The sequence below is a fragment of the Mauremys mutica genome, chromosome 5 (assembly GCF_020497125.1).
Source record: "Mauremys mutica isolate MM-2020 ecotype Southern chromosome 5, ASM2049712v1, whole genome shotgun sequence".
Taxonomy (NCBI): Eukaryota; Metazoa; Chordata; order Testudines; family Geoemydidae; genus Mauremys; species Mauremys mutica.
Window position 1 is genome coordinate 43,582,997 of NC_059076.1, and position 20,943 is coordinate 43,603,939.

The 20,943-nt window shown below is 38.5% G+C and overlaps 1 protein-coding gene across 1 annotated transcript in view; it reads left to right on the plus strand.

Annotated features, from left to right (window-relative positions):
* Window positions 1-20,943, plus strand: part of USP53 (ubiquitin specific peptidase 53) — a 51,623-nt gene that overhangs the window by 22,277 nt on the left and 8,403 nt on the right. The window contains exons 8-14 of the mRNA XM_045018498.1: window positions 953-1,099; window positions 2,670-2,819; window positions 3,568-3,733; window positions 5,056-5,205; window positions 6,482-6,628; window positions 6,953-7,679; window positions 11,900-11,976. Coding sequence (XP_044874433.1) covers window positions 953-1,099; window positions 2,670-2,819; window positions 3,568-3,733; window positions 5,056-5,205; window positions 6,482-6,628; window positions 6,953-7,679; window positions 11,900-11,976 — 1,564 coding nt within the window. The remainder of the gene's footprint in view (window positions 1-952; window positions 1,100-2,669; window positions 2,820-3,567; window positions 3,734-5,055; window positions 5,206-6,481; window positions 6,629-6,952; window positions 7,680-11,899; window positions 11,977-20,943) is intronic.

A 20,943-nucleotide genomic window follows, 5' to 3' on the forward strand; every position in this document is an offset into this window, starting at 1 on the left:
ACCACTTGCATCTACTCCCTGAGTGACAGTTTGTCAGTACTTACCTACACATGCAGCTATTATCTGTGTGAGGGTTTGCACACCCAAATGGCCATTGTGAAAATGAGGTACTTAAGTCCATGTTTTGTTAGTTGAAACTCTTCACTTACTAAGAAACCACTTAGTTGGTTGGATTTGATGAACCTGAATGATAAATGCTGACTAAATGGAGTTTCCTTTAGTCTGATTTTTGGTAGTGTTATGACTTGATAAAACAGACTTTTTTCCATCTAGTTCATCTCAAGTCTCTTCTTTCTTGCATGTGTCTGCCTTTCTCTCACTCTTTGTCTCTCTCTCTTATAATTGTCTGCCTTTGTGTTCTAGTACTGTTTGTTTCAGGGCCACAGAGAAATATTCCCGAAAAATACTAAACAGGGATCAAAGAGAATAAATTAATAATAAAGTCTGTGTCCTCCATCTCATAAGTTTGCCATAAGTGACTGGGGGAATGAATCTTAGCTGACTTTGAAGATGACATGATCAGGATGTGTGTCTAGTGTTTTATAACAGTATGAGATTACACATCTTCATGCAAAGAGTCTTGTGGCACCTTATAGACTAACAGACGTTTTGGAGCATGAGCTTTCGTGGGTGAATACCCACTTAGTCGGATGACATGCATCCAATGAAGTGGGTATTCACCCACGAAAGCTCATGCTCCAAAACATCTGTTAGTCTATAAGGTGCCACAAGACTCTTTTTGGTGCTTTTACAGATCCAGAATAACACGGCTACTCCTCTGATACTTCACATCTTCATGGTTGCTACTCACAATTTAGAGGTCATAAATTTAAACTAGAGGCTAGGAAAGAAGTGTGGAACTTCTTTATTTTTACTCTGGTCATCCAATAACTTTCTCATTTTCTTAGTTGTTGGCATGTTCAATCTTTTCCGTCTCACTTTTTTCTTCTAGAGTAACTGTGGTCAAAAAATAAAAATCCGTCGTGTTCTCATGAACTGCCCTGAGATTGTGACAATCGGTTTAGTCTGGGATTCGGAACATTCTGACCTGACCGAAGATGTCATGCGGAATCTGGCAACACAACTTTATCTTCCTGGGGTATCTGAATTAAAACTAATCTATCTTGTTTTTTAAATTTCAGTCCCAAAAGCTGATGCATCATGCTCATGCCTTTCCTCATATCTTTTTTTTTTCCCTTAAAATAAGTTTATATATACTTGATCATAAGCCGGTTCGTTTATAAGCCAACCTCCCAAGATGGATAAGTAAAAAACGGAAAATTTTTATAACCCATTCAGAAGCCGACCCTATAATTCAGGGGTCAGCAAACTTTGGCTCCCGGGCCATCAGGATAAGCCGCTGGTGGGCTGAGATGGTTTGTTTACCTCGAGTGTCCGCAGGCACAGAGGTAAATCTAAGTAAATAAAGTGTCCCAGCGCGCCAGTTGCTTACCCTGGCAAGCCGGGACAGCAACTGGTGGGGAAATTTTTTGTGGGGGAGAAGCTGGGAGTCGGAGGAGTAACCCCTGTGACCACCCCCCACATGACCCCACCCCAGCCTGGGACCCCCACACTCTCCCCATCCCATTCCTTCCCACCTTATCTGGGGAGGGTCAGGGGAGGATGTATCTGACTTGGCTGGAGCTGCTCCGGCTGGCTGGGCAGCACAGACGCAGCCTCCTTCGGCGGGCCAGACCCGGCAGCGCGGCCGCAGCATGTTTCAGCGGGCTCTGGCGGGCCGAGCGGCAGGGCTGCAGCCTGCCAGCCCTGGAGCTGCAGTTGCTTCAGAGGCTCGGGGGAGAGCAGCGTGGAGAGACTCTGGCCCTGCCTCTTCCCTTCTGTCTCTGCTGGCTGTGCTGCCTCTCCTTGCTCTCTCTTTTGGGGGGAGGGGCTGTGTCCCACCTCTCCCTCGCTATACCTGTTCATAAGCCAACCCCCTTCTCTGGTGCTTCCCTTTTTTACTAAAAAAATTTGGCTTATGAACGAGTATATACGGTAACTAGCTTTGGAATTACAATTAACATTTAAAAAGTAGATCAGGGAGTATATTTTGTGTGAACTAATAATCTTCTCTACACATCTGTGGAGTAAAGTGGTGGTAACTTCATTTTACGTTTGGGGAACTGAAGCATCGAGAGTAATGGCAAAATTGTCAAGTGTCTGCTAACTTGAGACTGCTAGGGCCTGATTTTCAGACTTCATGGCATTTTTCTAATGTTTTATGTGTTCAAGAGGCAGGTCTAATTGACCTTGAGTACCCAGAACATAAACACAGAGTGAGTGGCCACTTGTGAAAAGCTTGGTTTAAGTGACTCCAGAGTATCAGTTCTCCAGGGTGACATTCAGTTGCCTTAACCATGAGGCCATCCTTTCTTTTCCTGCCGTCCTCACCTCGTTCACTGTATACCTTCAAACTTCTGCAATTAATGAAGCAAAAGTCCTACAAACATGTGTCCCTCATCACACAATGGATTAGTTCTCTGAACATCCGTCATCTTGTACACGGAATGAGGCAGGGATACTTTAGAAATTACATGCTCATGTAACTCCTGCAGATACACACACACACACACACACACACACGGAGACATGCATGCAACCTTGACTTAATCTAACTTTACAACCTCACACGTGCTTTTTCTTTAATCTATACATAATCATTTTTACAGCTGTTCTATAGGGTTACAGATGAACAGGCCAAAAATAGTGAACTTTTTCTTGTGGGGATGATTTGCTACACAAGTCGACATTACTGTGCCTTTGCCTTTCATACCAAGAGTTGCAAGTGGGTGCTGTTTGATGATGCGAATGTGAAAGAGGTAGGCTTTCCATTATTAATGCTAGATTTAATGACCTTTATTTTTTTAATGGTACATTGTGCCCCAAATATAATTTTTTCTGCTTTAGAACATAACTTATTCTTTTGACACCAGATTTAAAACACAAACAGATTTCCTCATTTTCATGAAAAGTAGTTTGACAAGTTAGTTTTAAGTATTTTTTTTAAAAAAGCACAACTTCACTGTTCTTAAATGTGCAATAATTGGATAGTTGATGTTAGTGTGATTTTACTTAAAAATATAGGTTTAATAAGTAATGAATATGATAAAATCTGTTGATGGCTGTATTTGTTTGTAGTGTGTTGATGTTTAATTTGCTAACTTGTATGTAAATATTTGCTTTTCTGCTCTAACTTCCATAAATTTAAAATTAGTAGTACAGCTGCAGTTGTGCTGTGTTTTTTAGGATAAAAAAAAATAAAATAAATGTATGGAGATATACTTATCTCATAGAACTGGAAGGGACCCTGAAAGGTCATTGAGTTCAGCCCCCTGCCTTCACTAGCAGGACCAAGAACTGATTTTGCCCCAGATTCCTAAGTGGCCCCCTCAAGGATTGAATTCACAACCCTGGGTTTAGAGGGTCAATGCTCAAACCGCTCAAACCACTGAGCTATCCCTCCCCCATGATCAGACATTCAATTTGGTTTATTTAAGGTATGCTTATAATTGGATTTAAGTACTAGTTAATTTTATATTTGCAAAAATATGGGCATTTTCTTATTAGGTTGGAACAAAATGGAAAGATGTGGTCTCCAAGTGCATTCGATGTCATTTTCAGCCATTGCTGCTATTTTATGCTAATCCCGATGGTACAGCTGTATCGACAGAAGATGCCCCAAAGCATATAATTCACTGGTCTCATTACAAAGCAGCTGCAGGAGATGACTTGGGTAATAAAGTTTTGACTAACACTATTTTTTATAGAATATGACCAATATCTGAAGGTAATTAACTGTCCTGACCTTAAGTGCCTTTATCAATAATTATCTAAATGTCCTGATAGCATTTGGTGTGTGTATACTTTAACATTAGAACTATCAAAAATGTTTTGTTTCAAATGTTAGAATGTGGCTTGAGACAGTTAAAGGATTCCTAACTAGAAACATTCTTTAACTGTAAAAACACAAATGGCTAAAACACTAAAATTACACATTGGAAGAATATGGTAAATCTTACTTCTCTAAGCTGGTACCGTCAACCTGCGGAACTCTTTGTCAGAGGATGTTGCGAAGGCAAAGACTATACTGGGGTTCAAAAAAGAACTAGATAAGTTCATGGAGGATATGTCTATCAATGGCTTTTAGCCAGGATGGGAGCCTCTGTTTGCCAGAAGCTGGGAATGGGCGACAGGGGATGGATCACTTGATGATTACCTGTTCTGTTCATTCCCTCTGAAGCACCTGGTATTGGCCACTGTCGGAAGACAGGATATGGGCTAGATGGACCATTGGTCTGACCCAGTATGGCTGTTCTTATGGTCTTATGTTGACCAAGTGATCTCACTTTAACCAAGAAAGAGAGAACTTAGATTTTTCTATTGTGTGGTGTTCTGTTTTGTTTGTGACTAAATAGTATAACTAATAGTATTTAATTGTTAAATAGTATTTAATATGTAGTCACGGCATGTTTTGTCTGCATGAGGGTAGATAGGTGGTGGTATATATGTATCGGTTTTTTGGATACCCTCAAAATAGTATAAACTGGAAAAAAGGTTTTGAGGAAAAACTGTGAGCAAGTGATGACGGTTCAGAACCTTGAAGCCTTGAGGTTGCAGGAAACATATTATTTAGGGATTCATTATGGAAAGGCAGTATAGTCTCCCTGCCTGGTCAGAATCTAGCCCTTTGACTGTGCAATGTTTGGCTATTTTTCTCGTGGTCCTATCTGTTATAAAATTTGAAAGTGATGATGAAAGGAAAATTGGATTTGGCCTGTTCCCATTCACTTCATGAACTGTTCCCTGATGGTGACCGTCTCAAGGAAGAAAATCAGAAGTGAAGGCCATCACCATATTTATATTGGCAAATTGTATCATATGTAACATATTACAAAAATCTTCTTGTATGCCACAAACTATTAAGTGAACTATTAAGTAAAATTTAAAGTAATCCAAAACTATACTTTCTAATTCTTGAAATTAAAAATAAATGTGGTGAAGATGTAAATGAGCAAGAATTTCATTTCTGAAGATTAATGATGTATAATGTTATAGGATTTGAGAAGTCATCCGTTCCAAAGTCAGATCACACAAAAGAGAATGGATTTGGAGAATGTGCTGGTCAGAAGAGCATTAAAAAATTTCAGACAGACAGTTCAGCATTCAGTAGAAGCCATATTCAAGCAAGTGGTGGTAGAATGCCAGGTAATTAAATATGTAATTTCCTAACTCTTTTTACAGCAGTGTTATTTTGGATACATTTTCTTTAGCTGCAAAGCTTGTTCTGAAATAGTTCCATCATTGGTACTGAACTTTCAGTCCACCTACCATGAAGACTGACTAAATGGCATGTGAAAAACTAATTTGAACTTAGTCACTATATGACTAAGTTCTCCACTGCCCTCCTGCCCCAGTAAAAATCCACTATTGTAATATGTTGGACTGTAGTTAACTGTAATTGTTTGCTTTTAAATTGATCTTTCCTTGTCCTATGTTTGGAAAGCATAAGTAGCAATAGTCACTTCCGTTTTATGGTGGCCTTCTACTATATTTGTTAAAACATCAGTCCATTTTTATGTGTAAATCAGATTTTCAGGTTAAGACAAATTAAAAAATTCTCATATCAGGATATCACAATTGGGTGACGCTGATGCAGGAAGGACATAGCTTGCCCTCGCTTCCAGCCCCTCCCCCTCATTGGGTTGCCAATGTGGTTTACACCTTAAAGACCAGTAAGAGAGAAGGAATGAAGGACCTAGACAAGAGAAACTGATTCTGCTTAATTAAGAGATTTATTTTCTCTGTTAATTACCCCCTCCTGTCTCCCAATGTCTAGATGTTAGCTAAAATTATTTTCTTCTTACCACTTGAAGCCAGACTTGATGGCTAAAGTACTTTTTTCTTTCTCTGTAAATTTAAAAAATGTTCAACTTGCTATTAACTCACTTGGGACCGATGGTGACCCAAAAATCAACACTGCTCACTGACTGGGAACATCAGTTTAAATAAAACAGATTAGATTCTGTACTTGAAACTCCACTATATTCTCAAAAACAAAACCCTTGCTTTTGATGAAGTAATTAGTATTAACTCTGTTTTGTTTTAGTATGAGCCCTAAAGGTTAATTTTCATTCAGGTCAAATAGTTTTAGATCCAGAGGGAAAACATGTAGTATGTTCAACAGTTACAATTAAACCTTGCTTACATGAAGCACAGTTAGTGTACATATTTTGTTAAATTTATAACTTTACATTTGTAAGGATCCTTTTAAGGTAAGTATTATATATTATTGTATTAATTAACCTTAATGGATTTTGCTATGTGCAGACTGTTTTTTTGTTTTTTTTGAATTTTTAAAATTTGAGGTAGATAGAAGGTGGTGGTGTAGCCTTCACTAGAATGTGAAGGTATAGTAAGTGTAATTGTACGTGCTTTTTGCCATGGTTATTTAGATAAGATGCAATAACGAATATTTTTGTAGTTAAGTTAGGGCACAGTGATCAGAAGGACAAATTAAAGGACATCTCCAAAGAGTGTGCCCAGAAGGCAGTTGATATGAGAAATTTTTCATCCTACCTAAGAAAAGATTCAGATAGAGGACCAAGAAGAGACTCTGGGAGACAAAGAGGTACATTTAAAAATCAAACTTTAGAAACAAATGGCTAAAATATCAATTTGTCTAGATTAAAAATGTTATTTGCTACTTGAGATAAAGAAAAAAATCCCAAGATTAGAAACGTCTGTAAAAGTGGAGATTTTAAAGTTTGTGCCATTTGAGTCTCTCACCCCCCCACCCCCTTTTCTTTCCTTAAATTGTTATGGCATAGCAGGAATAAATAGCTGTCTTATGCACAACAGTGTCAGACAGGGAAGATTTTTATTAAAAGAATGTACTTGAAGGAGAACTTCAATGGAGCTTCTTCTTTTTTTTTCTTTTCTTTTATTTTACAAGATCTAATAGGGGAAGACCGCTCTCATTTTAAGTCAGGATCACCTCCTGCTGGAAATGGATTTAGACACTACATTGATCAGCGCTTATATGGTAGCCAGGGAAGAGGACCCTACAAACATGAAAGAGTACCAAACCAAACCAGGCCTGCTGCACGTGTCTTAGGGTCAAATAAAAGAGAAGTTTTTCCTGCTGGGGAGAAAATGATGAGCAGGGTTAGGGCTGACAGTGCCACTGGCTATGATACAGACAGCAGCCAAGACTCTAGGGAAAAAGGAAGTATCAGCAGAAGCAGAAACAGAGGTTGGAAACCTATGCGAGAGACACTAAATGTGGACAGCATTTTCAGTGAGACTGAGAAGCAGCAGCATAGCCCACAGCATAAGGCAAATCCAAGCAGTAAACCTAAACATGAAAAGGAACAGAGCTTTAACAATTGGCCAAAAGAGAACCAAACCCAGAAAGGGTTAATGACTATTTATGAAGATGAAACAAAACAGGAGACAGGAAGTCGGAGTTCCTTGGATTCAGAAGGAAAAGGAAATACTGAGAAAATTAAAGGATTTACAGAGAGAAAAGTTCATGCTGACAGTTGGCAGATGCAAAGGACTGAGTCTGGATATGAAAGTAGTGATCATATCAGCAATGAATCTGCCAATCTGGATTCGCCTATTGTTGAAGGAACTAGCCCACTGGACATCAAGGGTATTAAAGAAACTGTTTCCTGCAGGTAATGCTAACAAATACTCTAAATAAGAGTCTTAATGAAGTGTTTTCTGGATTGTGGGTAAAGTTAACTGTCTGAAATATTCCATCTTTTATTGGAGGCAACAGTTTTGGAATCTAGGAAAGGTTGAAATTGGGTCCTAGAGAGTGGGAGGGGTTGTGTAGGAAACAAATGCAAAGTCAAATAAACTGCGAGACTAATTATGAATTCTGTATAATCACCATGGCCCAACACTTTCACCATTCAAAACTCTCATTAACTCTTATGAGACTTGTACATGTAAGGGCTGCAGAATTGGTCCCTTAGTGAGTAGAATTTATGGGAAGGCTGATGGACAAATCTGTGAGAGTGGTGTGAAAGCAATGTTGCATGTAATCTAGAATGAAACATTTATGTAGGATTTTAGATGTACATCTTGCAGTTCAGTGGGTAAAGTGCGCCAAATAAATCTGTGCCTCAGAGCTTATAATGTAAATGCACACGTTGGTACAATTAACACACCAGTTTAACAAATCCTAAGCATTATTAAACTTTTTTGCAAACTGTAATATACAGAAACAATGAACATAAGATGATATAAACCTTTAACAGCTTGTTTTCATGGCTCTCTAACACTGAAGACCTGAAGCAGTGTTTTCAACCTGCTAGGCATCTAAATTTTCTCTTCCTTTGAACCATGTTTTTTTTTTTAAAAAGCTAATCTATTACACCAAGCTCTGCCACTTAAAATAGTCCTTGCCTTCCTAGCCGATAAATATTTTTGGTAGTAGAAATACTGCAGATAAATAACTGAATTTCAGTGACAAGTTGCTTATGCCATTTTTTATATGTACTTTTCTAAGGCTGTGTCTACACTGCACACCTTTCAGTGGTACAGCTGTGCTGCTACAACAGTGCCGCTGTAAGGTACACTGACTGAATAGCCACTCTTCATTGGCAGGAGAGAGCTCTCCTGCTGACAAAATAAAACGACCTCCAATGAAGGGCGGTAGCTTTGTCAGTGGGAAAGCGTCTCCCGCTGACAAAGCACTGCCCACAACGGCGCTTTTTATTGGTAAAACTTTTGTAAGTTGGAGGTGGAACCGGAAGTGCAGTGAAGACCGAGCCTAAATCATTAATGGACTAGTGGAAAGCAGTTTATCAGTGATTTCTTGGGTAACACAGCTCCTTCTGAGGGAACTTCTTGAGACTGCTTTCAGGATGTAGGGGGAAAAACAACTTGAAAGATACACAATGTCTGTGTATTCCAGTAGGCTCTTAGGGTACATCTACACAGCAGTTAAACAGCTGCAGTTGGCCCCCAGGTCAACTGACTCTGGCTTGCAAGGCTCAGTCTGTGGGGCAGTAAAATTCCTGTGTAGAGGTTCAGGCCTGAGCTCTGACACCCTCCTCCCTCATGGGGTCCCAGAGATCAAGCTTCAGCCTTTTTTTACCCTTGCAGCCCAAGCCCTGCAAGCCAGAGTCAGCTGACTGAGGCCAGACACAGCTGTGCAATGGGTCTTTTATTTCAGTGTTAGATGTACCCTTCATTTTTTTCCTCACTTCCCTCAAATATTATTCCTTGTTTTCTTCTCCTGCCAAGTTACTACACATTTCTCCTATACTTTTAGTGATGTGTACCTCTTTCCCTACCTTCTCAAGACAAGGAAGGTAGAGAGTAGTCATGGCTCCTACCAAAGGTATTAGGAAGAGAGCTTAGGGGATCAATCCTCTTGCTGTACCTAATCTGTTGAATTTTCCTTTCAAGCCTGCTGTTATAACTTTCTAGCTGAATTTTGTGATAAAGACTTATTTTAAAAGCTTCACAACTAGATACAAATGAATGGGCCTAAGTGACAATCACAACTCATTGAGGGAAGATCGCAGTTTTAATATTGATACAAACAAGATGTTACTGAGTAAATGCATGTCTAAATTAGGAAAATAGGTTGTGTTTAAAATGTGTTATGCCTAGTGTAAACAGGTCTTATGCTTTTAAAAAAATATTTTAGCTGGTTGTGGTCAGCGCAAGGCTCTGACATGTTTTAACCCCCAAACATTTTAGGGTTTAAACTTGTAACACTTTGATGTATTTTCAGTTGTTTGCATCTAGTTGGATGTGATGGTAAATATCTGTCACAATATAACTGTTTTGGATGAAAAATCCTAAAATCCATTTCTCCTGTGTTAAGAATGACAAAAATTAAGCCATACTTATTTTAATGGTTTTTCTGGAATAGTTTTATATGAAAGTGACATGGAACATTCACTTGGGCCCATATTTCATTCAAGGAAAATGATGTGCAATATTTTCCCAGATTATGGTCCCATGAATTGTTCACTCCACACAATCAACCTCCACCTTCCCCAAAAGGTAAACAGATGGGTCTTATAGCATGACCTGAAAATTTGCATATTCTGAAATAAGGAAGGAAGCAAATTCCAAAGCCAGGTACCCTGGTTGAAAATCTCTGCCAGTAGTAGTAGTTTGAGGATGAGTTTAACCAAAGTTTTTGTGTGACGACTGTCATGGTAAATCTATCTATTGTTTACCACAGCATAAGCACAGATCTAATAATGTAAATCTGAAAAGTGCATAATAAAACAGCCCATAGCCCAACATTCTTCTCTTCACTGAGATCTCTCTTCAAAACAGACTTTTTCTGGAAAGATTTCCGAAGAAGAACATTACAATGGTTGGTATTTAAACAAAAATTAAGCAAACTTTCAGTTTAATTGCTTTGAGGTTTGATGTTATCTGGTTCACAGATTCTGTCTGATCCATTATTTTCCCTTATATTGGTTAAAAGTGGTTTGGGGCAGAGCTGTTTTTTCCTTCTATATGTTGCACAGCGCTGAAAAGCTTTCTAGATGATCAGTCTGAGTCAGGGGTCGGCAACCTTTCGGAAGTGGTGCACCGAGTCTTCATTTATTCACTCTAATTTAAGGTTTCACGTGCCAGTAGTACATTTTAACGTTTTTAGAAGGTCTCTTTCTATAAGTCTATAATATATAACTAAACTATTGTTTTATGTAAAGTAAATAATGTTTTTAAAATGTTTAAGAATTTTCATTTAAAATTAAATTAAAATGCAGAGCCGCCCAGACTGGTGGCCAGGACCCGGGCAGTGTGAGTGCCACTGAAAATCAGCTCACATGCTGCCTTTGGCACCCGTGCCATAAGTTGCCTACCCCTGGTCTGAGTAATTGACAATCGTGGGGGAGAGGGAGCAACAGTAACTCTTCTGCTCTTTGTAGCTGGATGTTCATGTACTTCTACAAGATACATCTTTGAAGCTGAATCAGTATGTGTTACTGAATCTTTCAGGATGCTCAAATCAAAACGAAGTGCTATTTTTTTCCATTAAGGCATATACAGGGGAAGGAGATGGGAATGTAATTCTGGCTCTGTAACAGCACGTTTGATTGGTTGAAACAGGCAAATTGGTCAAATACAATCTAACTGACATGGTAATGTGTTTGTGCCCTGAAGCTATTAAACTAAGTTTTTAGTGCATAAGGAAGGTTCTAACTGCGTGGTAAAATTAAACTTTGAAGAAAATGGCAACAACATAAAATTTTGTGTGTCTGTGTGCTTCTGTGTATATGTTTGCATATAATAAAAAAAACTTTCTGGAGAGGAGGAATTGAAAAGTTAAATATTTAAGAGCACATTTTTTCATGTGCCCGTTTGGAAATATTTGGAGTTGAAAGCTTGTCCTTTAAAAAGTGTGCTTTTTCTCACTCTGGTAACTGAGAGGAAGATTTTTAACGGCAAAATGGGAGTTGGGCACCTAACTCCCATTTATGCTTTGGACTATTTATCACTTAAGGGGAAATTTTCAAAACTATATCCTGCCTTCTCCCTGGCCTTCATTGAGGACAAATTTTAAGCAATTTTTGTTCCCAAATAATGTAAGTTGTTGGTGTCAATCCCCATTCACATCCAGCACATCATTTTTCAATCACTGATAACTTCGAGACCCAACTCTCTCTCTCTCTCTCTCTCTCTCTCTCTCTCTCTCTAATTTTCTGCTCATCTGTAGAATATACTGCTTAAACAGAAAGACTTGTAAATTTTGTAAGGAGAGGGAGGATTAAGTCCTAAATTAGTGTTTGTAAAGCCAAATTAATGTGTTGTACACACACAATTAAATGTTTTATAATATACTTACATATTTGGGCAACTGTAATCGTGCACTAATATTTAAATTTTAAATTACAAGGTCTGTTTTGTTTTTCAGTGACCAGAATCTGTCGATCAAATATACGGAAAGTGTGTTGCAGTCTACCTCCCAGGAGAACAGAAACTATTTTGATGGTGAGAATTTTAACTTGCATATTTACTATAAAGTTTTCTAACGAACCTCTGGATGTGCTGTTGTCCAAAATTGCTGTTTTATCAATTACTAAATTTTAATACTGTGTAAAAAGTTGAAAGGTTCCAGATAGACTTTGCATAGTTACTAGTAGTTCAGATTTTGCAGAGTTGACCACCCAATAAAAGTGAACTTCTCTTTCTCTTACTATGCCAACCGTTGCTGCTTAGTACTAGATTACCAAGTCTTAGATTTGCATTGGCAAAATGGGCAAGTTCACATGTGAAGTTAATTTGTATTTGGGTGAATCTGAACGGAATCTACATAGTACTGGCAATATGTCCCACTGGGCCACCATTTTCCCATGGAGAGATGCCTTGCTTCCATTCTGTACATATCCTGTGTGTTTATAGCCTTCCCTTGTCTTCCTGGTGGCAAGCTGGCTCTTTTCTCCACAATGAATACTAATATTTTGATTCATTCTTCAAATACTGTTCACCATTATTCATTGTTCTGACTAATCTTAATAATTTGAGTTCTTCACCTCACAACTTGGTAACCCTGGCTAAACTGATCCCGTTTGGTATTTTGGTAACCATGTTACATGTTCTAGGAACATGTATAATTTTTAATAAATTGTACGAGAGAGCTCCTTTATTAGGCAGCCTCATTTGTTAAGAAACTGCACAAAGTGATTTTAAAAACAACCAACCAACCAGCCGCTCAGGTATGTTGGAACAGTAGTTCTTGTCTTCTCCATACCGTGAGCCCTTAGTGCAACAGAGAAAAGCTCGGGAGACCCTATCATCCCAATCTGGTCATGAGGCTCATCACGTACCCACGTATGAGAAGATCTCTGTTAATTAACTGGTATTTGTTGAACCCTGGAATTATCACTTAAATCATGTTTCATCGTAAAGCTGAGTTGGCTGTTACATAATTCAGATTGCAGTGCACTAGTGCAATTTTTGGTTACCCATGTCTTTCAGCATGCTGGATTAGACTGCATTTGTTTCTACAGTTTACTTTGCTCTCATACAGTGCTTTCCATTGGTAGATCTCCAAGCACTTTATAGATGGGGAAACTGAGGTACAGAGAGTGGAAGTGACTTGCAGAAGGTCAACCTGTAGACCAGTGGCAGAGCTGGAAATAGATCCCAGGTCTCCTGAGTCTCAGTCCAGTGCTCTAGTCACTAGGTCACACAAACAACTTGTCCTTACTTGTGTATGCTATACATAGGCATGACAATTCAATTTTTTTAAATAATTTTGAGCTTTTCACTTTCTATAGATTTAAATGTTCATAGTTGTGGAAAATCATGCGGTGGGATGGAGGGGAGACAATGTGGAGGCTGAACAGTAATTATCCAATGACATTAGAGAGAAATTCAACAAGTTAAAGCTTCATAGCTGTTAAAAACAAATTGTCAACATGTGTCAAAATATTCAAACGAAATATCCTTAATTCAAACTCTAAGTTCTCAAGCAGCACCTTTATCTGTAAATTTCAGTTATTGATGGAAATATTTGGGTGTGGATGGGTGGGGGATGCTTCCTGGGGTTACCCAGGGTTGTGAGGAACCTTGCTACTGCCCACCCTTAGCAAGAAAAGGCCATGTCTGTACCTGCTGTGGATCAGTTTCCCAACGCTGCCATCCTCTGGCAGTACAAGAGCTGCCTTCCAGGCCTTGCTCTTTCTTTACAGGTTAATGATAGGCACAGTCCAACCCCCAAGTCCTCCAGGTGTCTGCCTGGAGTGCCCAGCCCCTGATCCACTGGACAGTCAGAATTCCCAGATCTAAAGGAACAGTACATCACAGCTTACCAGTTACACCATAGACGACAGCTCCATTTAACACACAGCACTTTGGTTTGTTTGTAGAGAAAGCAAGTTTATGTAACATAGAGCAGAGTCAAATGATAGCATGCAGAAATATTGGAAGCCAAGGTTAGATATAAAATAAAATCATAACATGCATAGTAGAGGCTAAACTTAACTAAAAAGATATTGTCATAAGACAGAGCAAAAGCTCACCTAAAATCTTTCCACGGTATTTCAGCCAGGCTTGGCTGTGATCTTCCTTCATGAAACTAGCATGCCATTGTCGTGCCGTCTCAGTGGAAAGATTCAGAAGTTTTTTTTTTCTGTCCCTAAAGTTATAGTTCATTGTCTGCACTTGCAGACAGGATAACCTTCATTGCATATACTTTTTTTTTCTCCTCTGGAAACTTTGCAATCGATTAACATTCTGCTTAAACTGTAAATGGGTTGTCCACTGTGAATCTTGCATTACTCAATTTATGTGTAGACAGATGGATAAATGTAAACCTGTCTCTCACCTCTGCTGGTGACCAGCCCCAAATCAGAGAACCTAAGAACATAATTTTCAGTATAATACATGCATAACTCCTTGCATACTATCCATGTATGCATTTCATAATCATTGAGGACTCTTATGACACTAGCTTTCATTAGAAACTTTACATGATATACTTTGGTGAACTAGTAAAGTAAATACCAGAGCCAGGTGATCCCTGTAACCCTTATGCACTCCTGTGCTCCCTGCCAATTGGCACCATGAGGTCCCTGGATCACAAAAGTGAAATCAACATTTACCGATAAAAATCTAGTCCTTCCAAGCCTACCCTATATTCCCTTATTAGAAATACTCCCAGAGTTCCATCTCCTTTGTCTTCCTTTCAAAACTTTCTCTAACACTGATTAAATTGAAATCTCCATTTTTACTGCTTGCCAACAATCGACAGCCATTATAAGTGTCTCTCTATTATGAGGATGAGAATGTATAACTTTCTTTTGTTAAATCTTTTTTAAATTCCTTGGGTTCCATTCAGGAATTATTTTCTCTAGAACTATAGGTCTTATGCTGGGTACTGGGCCGGCTCTAGGTTTTTTGCTGCCCCAAGCAGAGGGAAGAAGGGAAAAAAAAATCTCTAAGAGCGCAATTGCCGAAGCAAAAAACAACAACCAAAAAACCCAACCTCAGAGCGCAACTGCTGAAGCAAAAAAAAACCCAGAATGCTGCCCCAAGCACCCAGAATGCCACTCCTGGAATTATACCGCCCCAAGCACATGCTTGGTTTGCTGATGCCTAGAGCTGGCCCTGGCTGGGTATAAACTCAGTACTAAGTCCGATCTTAAGTAGCCGTACACGTCACTCAGAAGCTTTTCATTTTTTCATCAGATACGTAGCAATATTAGGAGGAAATACTTATAATAAGGAAATTAACTTCCTTTACATATTAAAATGTCTGGATTTTTATAAAGCTGGTAAGTGCCTCAGCATATAAATATTACAGGAAATAGTATGAGGTCAGCCAAAATCACAACCTAATGACGGTGAAGCAATTACATTTTCTGTACTTGTACAAAGCAGTCTGTCAGCTGGTGGCAATGAACATAAGGCCACTTATTAAGGTAATTTTATAATTACCTAGCTGCTTTTTTAATCTTCTGTTTGATTTGTGTGGTTTCTGTTTTTTAACCTTAAATCCAAATCTACAGTATCTTTTCTCTGCCATTATTCTAATTCTTTATTGGATATACATGAATTCTTTTTCAATCTGGTTTTCTTGTCACATGAAGTGAATAACTTAAATTGCCAGGTATTGTGTGGATTACCTAGAATATATTTGCCCTTAACATTTATGCTACAACAAATTTTTGTTGTATTGTCTTTGTGTATCAGTGGGAGAATGGACACTGTTGTTCACTGGCAGTAGGAATAAGTTAGTGACAATGTATCAAAGGACACCTCAGTAACTAATGCATATTAGATGTAACCAAACCATATTTGAAATTTTCAGTTGCTGAAGTATTGTTCAGAGGTTACTGAATAAACTGTGTTCAAATACTACATTTAAAAATATTTGTATGGCAAATATTTCCTCAAAAAATGCATAAGATCAGCATCATTTGAAAGCTTTGTATATAGAATCCTAAATATTCCACTTAAATAACTAAATGTTTACTGTTAAACTATTCAGAATCTATATACCTTCCAGATCAAAATGGTTATTTACAAGTTGCAACAAATTTGTTCCTTTTTAAAGCAAGTGTAATTAGTGTAAATTGTAAGTAATGGGTATAGTGCATTCTAACGGTTCAATTGGGGGAGTAATGTTGGGATAAAGGGCAGTTAAAGGAACAAATCAGGTTGGCATATGTTCAGATACATAGGTGTAACCACAAACCAGATTGGAGGCGGAAGGAAATAGAGATGCCTTTGTCTTTTTAAAGAAACTTGTGAATTTTAAATTTGCATTGGGTCAATGATTATATTTTGAGTCCCTTAAAATATGCAAAAAGATGTCTGTCTGGCACTTCATGTGCCTTTTGAATTAAGTTAAGAAAATAAGTAGTCAAACTAAACCAACCAAGGTCCCCCACCAGCTATTGTATTAACCTCTTGGAGATGGGGTGTACAAGAAATAGTACTTTTAGAAAGTTACACATACCCTGAACAGAAAAATGGAATTCAGTCTAGTTCAGATTCCAGCTGTCACTGGCTACTTATTTGATTTTGGACAAATCAGGTTTTGTCTTGTTTCTCTCCCTCCCCCGCCCTCATCTTTATAATGGAATTAACAGCAGAATTAAACCAGTTAGACAAGTGCTGAGTACTTTTGAAAATCCTACCCTTAATTCAGAAAGCTGTTTACTCTGATCAGTTTTGATACAGCACTTACATAGTAATACATATAAAAGCAGCAAAGAGTCCTGTGGCACCTTATAGACTAACAGACATATTGGAGCATGAGCTTTCGTGGGTGAATACCCACTTCGTCGGATGCATGCATAGTAATTCATATTATTTATTAGTGAATGTAGTGTTCATGAAAGCTGCCAGCTTTACTGCCCAAGAGACTGAAGTCCTTTTATTTTACAAGGGAGAGATAGCATAAGCAGTGGCAACGCAAGCTTTCCAGCTGTCCCTGCCAGTGTTCCTCAGACTTCTAAGCTGAAGGGACCTTCTTCGTGGGTAAGAGGAAAGTTTACTTTCCTCTCCCATCTTTTGCCTACAGACAGCTTGTTACCTAAGCCTATTTAATGGAATTTCTTGCAGTGTGGACACCTGTCCATGCTAATTAATGGAGAGAGCACTTCTTCTCTGACACAATATGTAGACCTACTGCATTATATTATTGGGATTTTCCTCTCCCTACTTTGACATTTTTGTCGAGTCCTATGTTATCATGATAGTTTATTTCCAAACTGAATATGGTTATTCTTCATTGACCTTAGATCCATTCTGTATCTTCTGACAGAGGCAGTAAACTTTCAATAAATGTGTCTCAAACTCCATACTTATCTACTAAGCAAGAGGATTATAAGCAAAATTTATAAATATCAATTACAGTATTTTAATCAAATTTATTTTGCCAGGGTCAGGTGTGAATGACACATTAAAGCAACTCTTGTTCTATATCTTTTTCATCTTAGTGAATGGGATGGAAAAGGTGAACTGGAAATGAGTCTATAGAAAGTTAACTATCCTTTAAATGCAGTGATGTGGAAATAATCAGACACTTCTCTCTTTGGGCTCTGTTAGTCATCAACATGCAGGGATGTTAGGACTTTAGAGAATTGATAAAGGGTTATGGAATATTTTGAGAGTATCGTGGATGTTTGTAGCTAGTGAAGCTCCATAATGACTAAAGTCTTTCCCATCATAAAGTTTTTAGTGACATGTAGAAGGAGTTGTCTTCACCTGAATCCTGGTGGATAAGTGTCCACAAAACAACTGCAAATGCTAAAGACCAAAGGAGAATGGAATTACCCTGTCACCCTTGAGGCTACCCTCCTTAGAATGGGGTTTTGAGGTTGTAACAGGGTTCATTATTGATTGCTGGCATGCCTCCTCGTGGCTCACCTGGGGAATAACTCGTCACTAGTCAGACGCCCCTCCCTGCGGTCACTCAGCTGTTGTCGTAGTCTCACCCTCCAGGACTCAGGGTAGCCATCTTCTTTGGGACTTGGGTTGCTCCTCCTTCATGACTTGGCCCTCTAGCTGGATCATAATACCTTCCCTTCTAGGATCTGTCAAAGTCCCTCCAGACTAACTGTCCCCCTACCTTTCCTGGTAGTCCTCCATTCTATGTCTAAGGTGGTGCTGCTTCCCCAGTGGCTGGCAGGAGAACCCAGGCCCACCCTGTACTCCATGTGCCAGCACAGGGACTGTATGCTCTGCAGCTATGTGCTTGCTATTTTCCTGAGCTCTGTCCTACTTCTTCCTCCTATTCTTTGGCACCTCTGGGCATCTGAGCTTCCTCGGCTCTCCGTGGCTACTTCCCCATCTACATAGCACCTTCTTATTCAAGGATTTTGAAGAGAAATGCTGCACGTTCTACAAATGAGTGAAGTGAGTTAAGGGTAAAACTGATAATACAGATCTTTAGTCCTCAACTCCCGATTCTCTTCCCTTTAGGAATTAACAACTAATTTCTTGCATTACTAAAGCTGGCAGTGCTTTTTAAATAAAACGTTAGCTCTGTCATTCTGCTAATACAGTGTCTCATCTGTTGTAAACACAATTGTTTTAACAGCATCAGACAACCATTTGTTTGAAATCTTTTGAATTATTAACTGGGGAAAAAAAACCAATGAATTCAAACACAAGGCTCAAATTGTTTCAGTTCATTTGAGGATAGGTGTCACGTCACATCTTTATCTGAGTAAAAAGGGGGGTTTCCACCCTTTTTACTCAGGAGAGATGTGATGTCTCATTCCCCTAGTGAAAATTCCAAACATACATTTACAAAGGAAAAAATAGGAATATGTCTATTAAATTTTGTCCAAATAAACTTCACATACTAATCCGTTTCTTTAAGGAAATTTAGTCACTGCCTTTAAAGGCACAGTAAATGTATATGACAGTCTGTCTTGTTTTATATTCACAGATCTGTGTACTGAAATGTACAGCTATTTAATCTGCATAATGTGAAACATGTACAATAACAAGGATATTTGTTTAGAGTGGCTTTAGTTGTGACTTATTCCATATTTAATTGACTAAAGTCTTCCTTCTAGTCAAATATAGTTAGAGGATAAAATGTCTAGTGATGACAAATGTGATTCTTTTAAAAGCCTGTTTTTATAACAATTACGTCAGTGCAAGTGTGAAATGACATCTCAATCTCTTAATTTTGAATAACAAGAGCACAAGATTTTAATCTATCCCTTCAATTAAATCTTTCTCCCCATGCCCCTCACAAAAAAAATGGTAATATTTACAAGAAACACCAATTTTAATCCAGTTTTTACAGTTATTGCAAGACACCCCTCCACACACACACTGATCCATTGTTCTGTCTACATGTGTGCTTTAATTTCTTATTTTGGTCCTGACCTTTTTTTCAGCCAGGCTGCTATTTGAAACCCACACACAGTTTTCATGAACCCTAGGGGCAAAATCTAGGGCCCGCTGCCCCATACTGGCCTTTCCTTGAAAAGGAGGCGATTAAACCATTCAGGAGTATGTAAACCTGGGGGTATAAAGAAGCAATGTTTTCTTCCTCTGGATGGAATGATGCCCAGTGCTCCCCTTACTTCCTTCTCCTATGGGAGGCAGAGAAAAGTGGAATATGGTGCTTGCCTCAGGAGAGAGAAGTGATAGTCTCTACCTCTCCTCCATTCCTTCCCCTGCCCTCCCACAAATTAAGCGGAACTATTTTAATCTAATACAGGAAAGTTCTGGACTGTAATTATTTAGGGAGATTTTAAAATTGCACTCTCAATAGCCAGTTTCAAGATCGGGCCCTCCATTTTTTTTCAGGATCTTTTTTTTATTTTTTTTAACTTCGAAGGAACAATTAATAAATATATCCCAAAATAATTTGTGCTTAATTTTGCAGTACGATGGGGGAGGGAGAAGAAGCTGCCCACTATCTAGTGCCCACTGGAGAAAGTGGCGGGGGAGGGTAGAAATCATTGCAGGCGATTCTAGTTATTAAATCAATGTGTATATGCAGTGGAGGTAAGGAAACGTTTAATTTGCAGGCTTCTGAGAAGTCATGAAATGCGTACGGATGAATTACTTGTAAAATTAAGAATACTTCAACCTTTTTAATTGGGGGTTGAGTAGAGTGAAAGCATTGTGAAACCTAACATGGATCATGTAGGGGGCAAGATTAAACTTATTCTGACAACCAAATTAAGCCTTATCAGATCTTTTTTAAACAATGATTTCTGAAAGTACGTAAGTGCCATGTGCATGTCCTAGTGAAGGGAGGGCATATAACAAGAGTGGATGTCTGTAAATTACAAAGGTCCTTCATTTCATTTCTGTTATTAAAACATCCATAACAGTAATACTGTAGTCTAGTTTTTCCAAGGTTCATTCCCAAATTTTAATCCCTCTGTAAATTCTTCAAATGTAACCTAAATAACCCCCCAAACTTTAACATTTCATTTGTCACACAGAAAACACTGCCAATCATTATACTTTGGCTTCTTACTAATAGTTCTACATCTACTCTAAAAATGAAGTTCCTTTTGTTTACTACAGTTGGGTTTTGTATATTTTGTTAGCAATATTTTGACAATACAATAGAAAATATTTTCTAAAACGTGGAAATATAATCTTCACCTTTTTGGCGGGGGTGGGTGGAGTGGAGTTAGATTATTCAGTGGATAGAAGAATGGCTGTTGTAGTCTTTTAAAAACAAGGCTATCTATTCAGATGTTTAAATTAGAAGGTGAGTCCCAAAAATCTGACCGGCTTGTATTTGAGAAATGTCAAAATTATCTTTAATTTATTGTTTGAGGTTTTTATGATGGTGTTGAGGCTTCTGCTGTGCAGTATGCTAACATCTGCCATATTTAGGTTTGCAAAGAACCTGGAGCCAAAATTCCCCAGTAGACTCGCTCTCTGGTTTTAACCATGCATGGATCTCCATGTCAGCAGAAGAGAAAAATAGCACATCTATTTTTAAATTAGCTGGAATTCCAA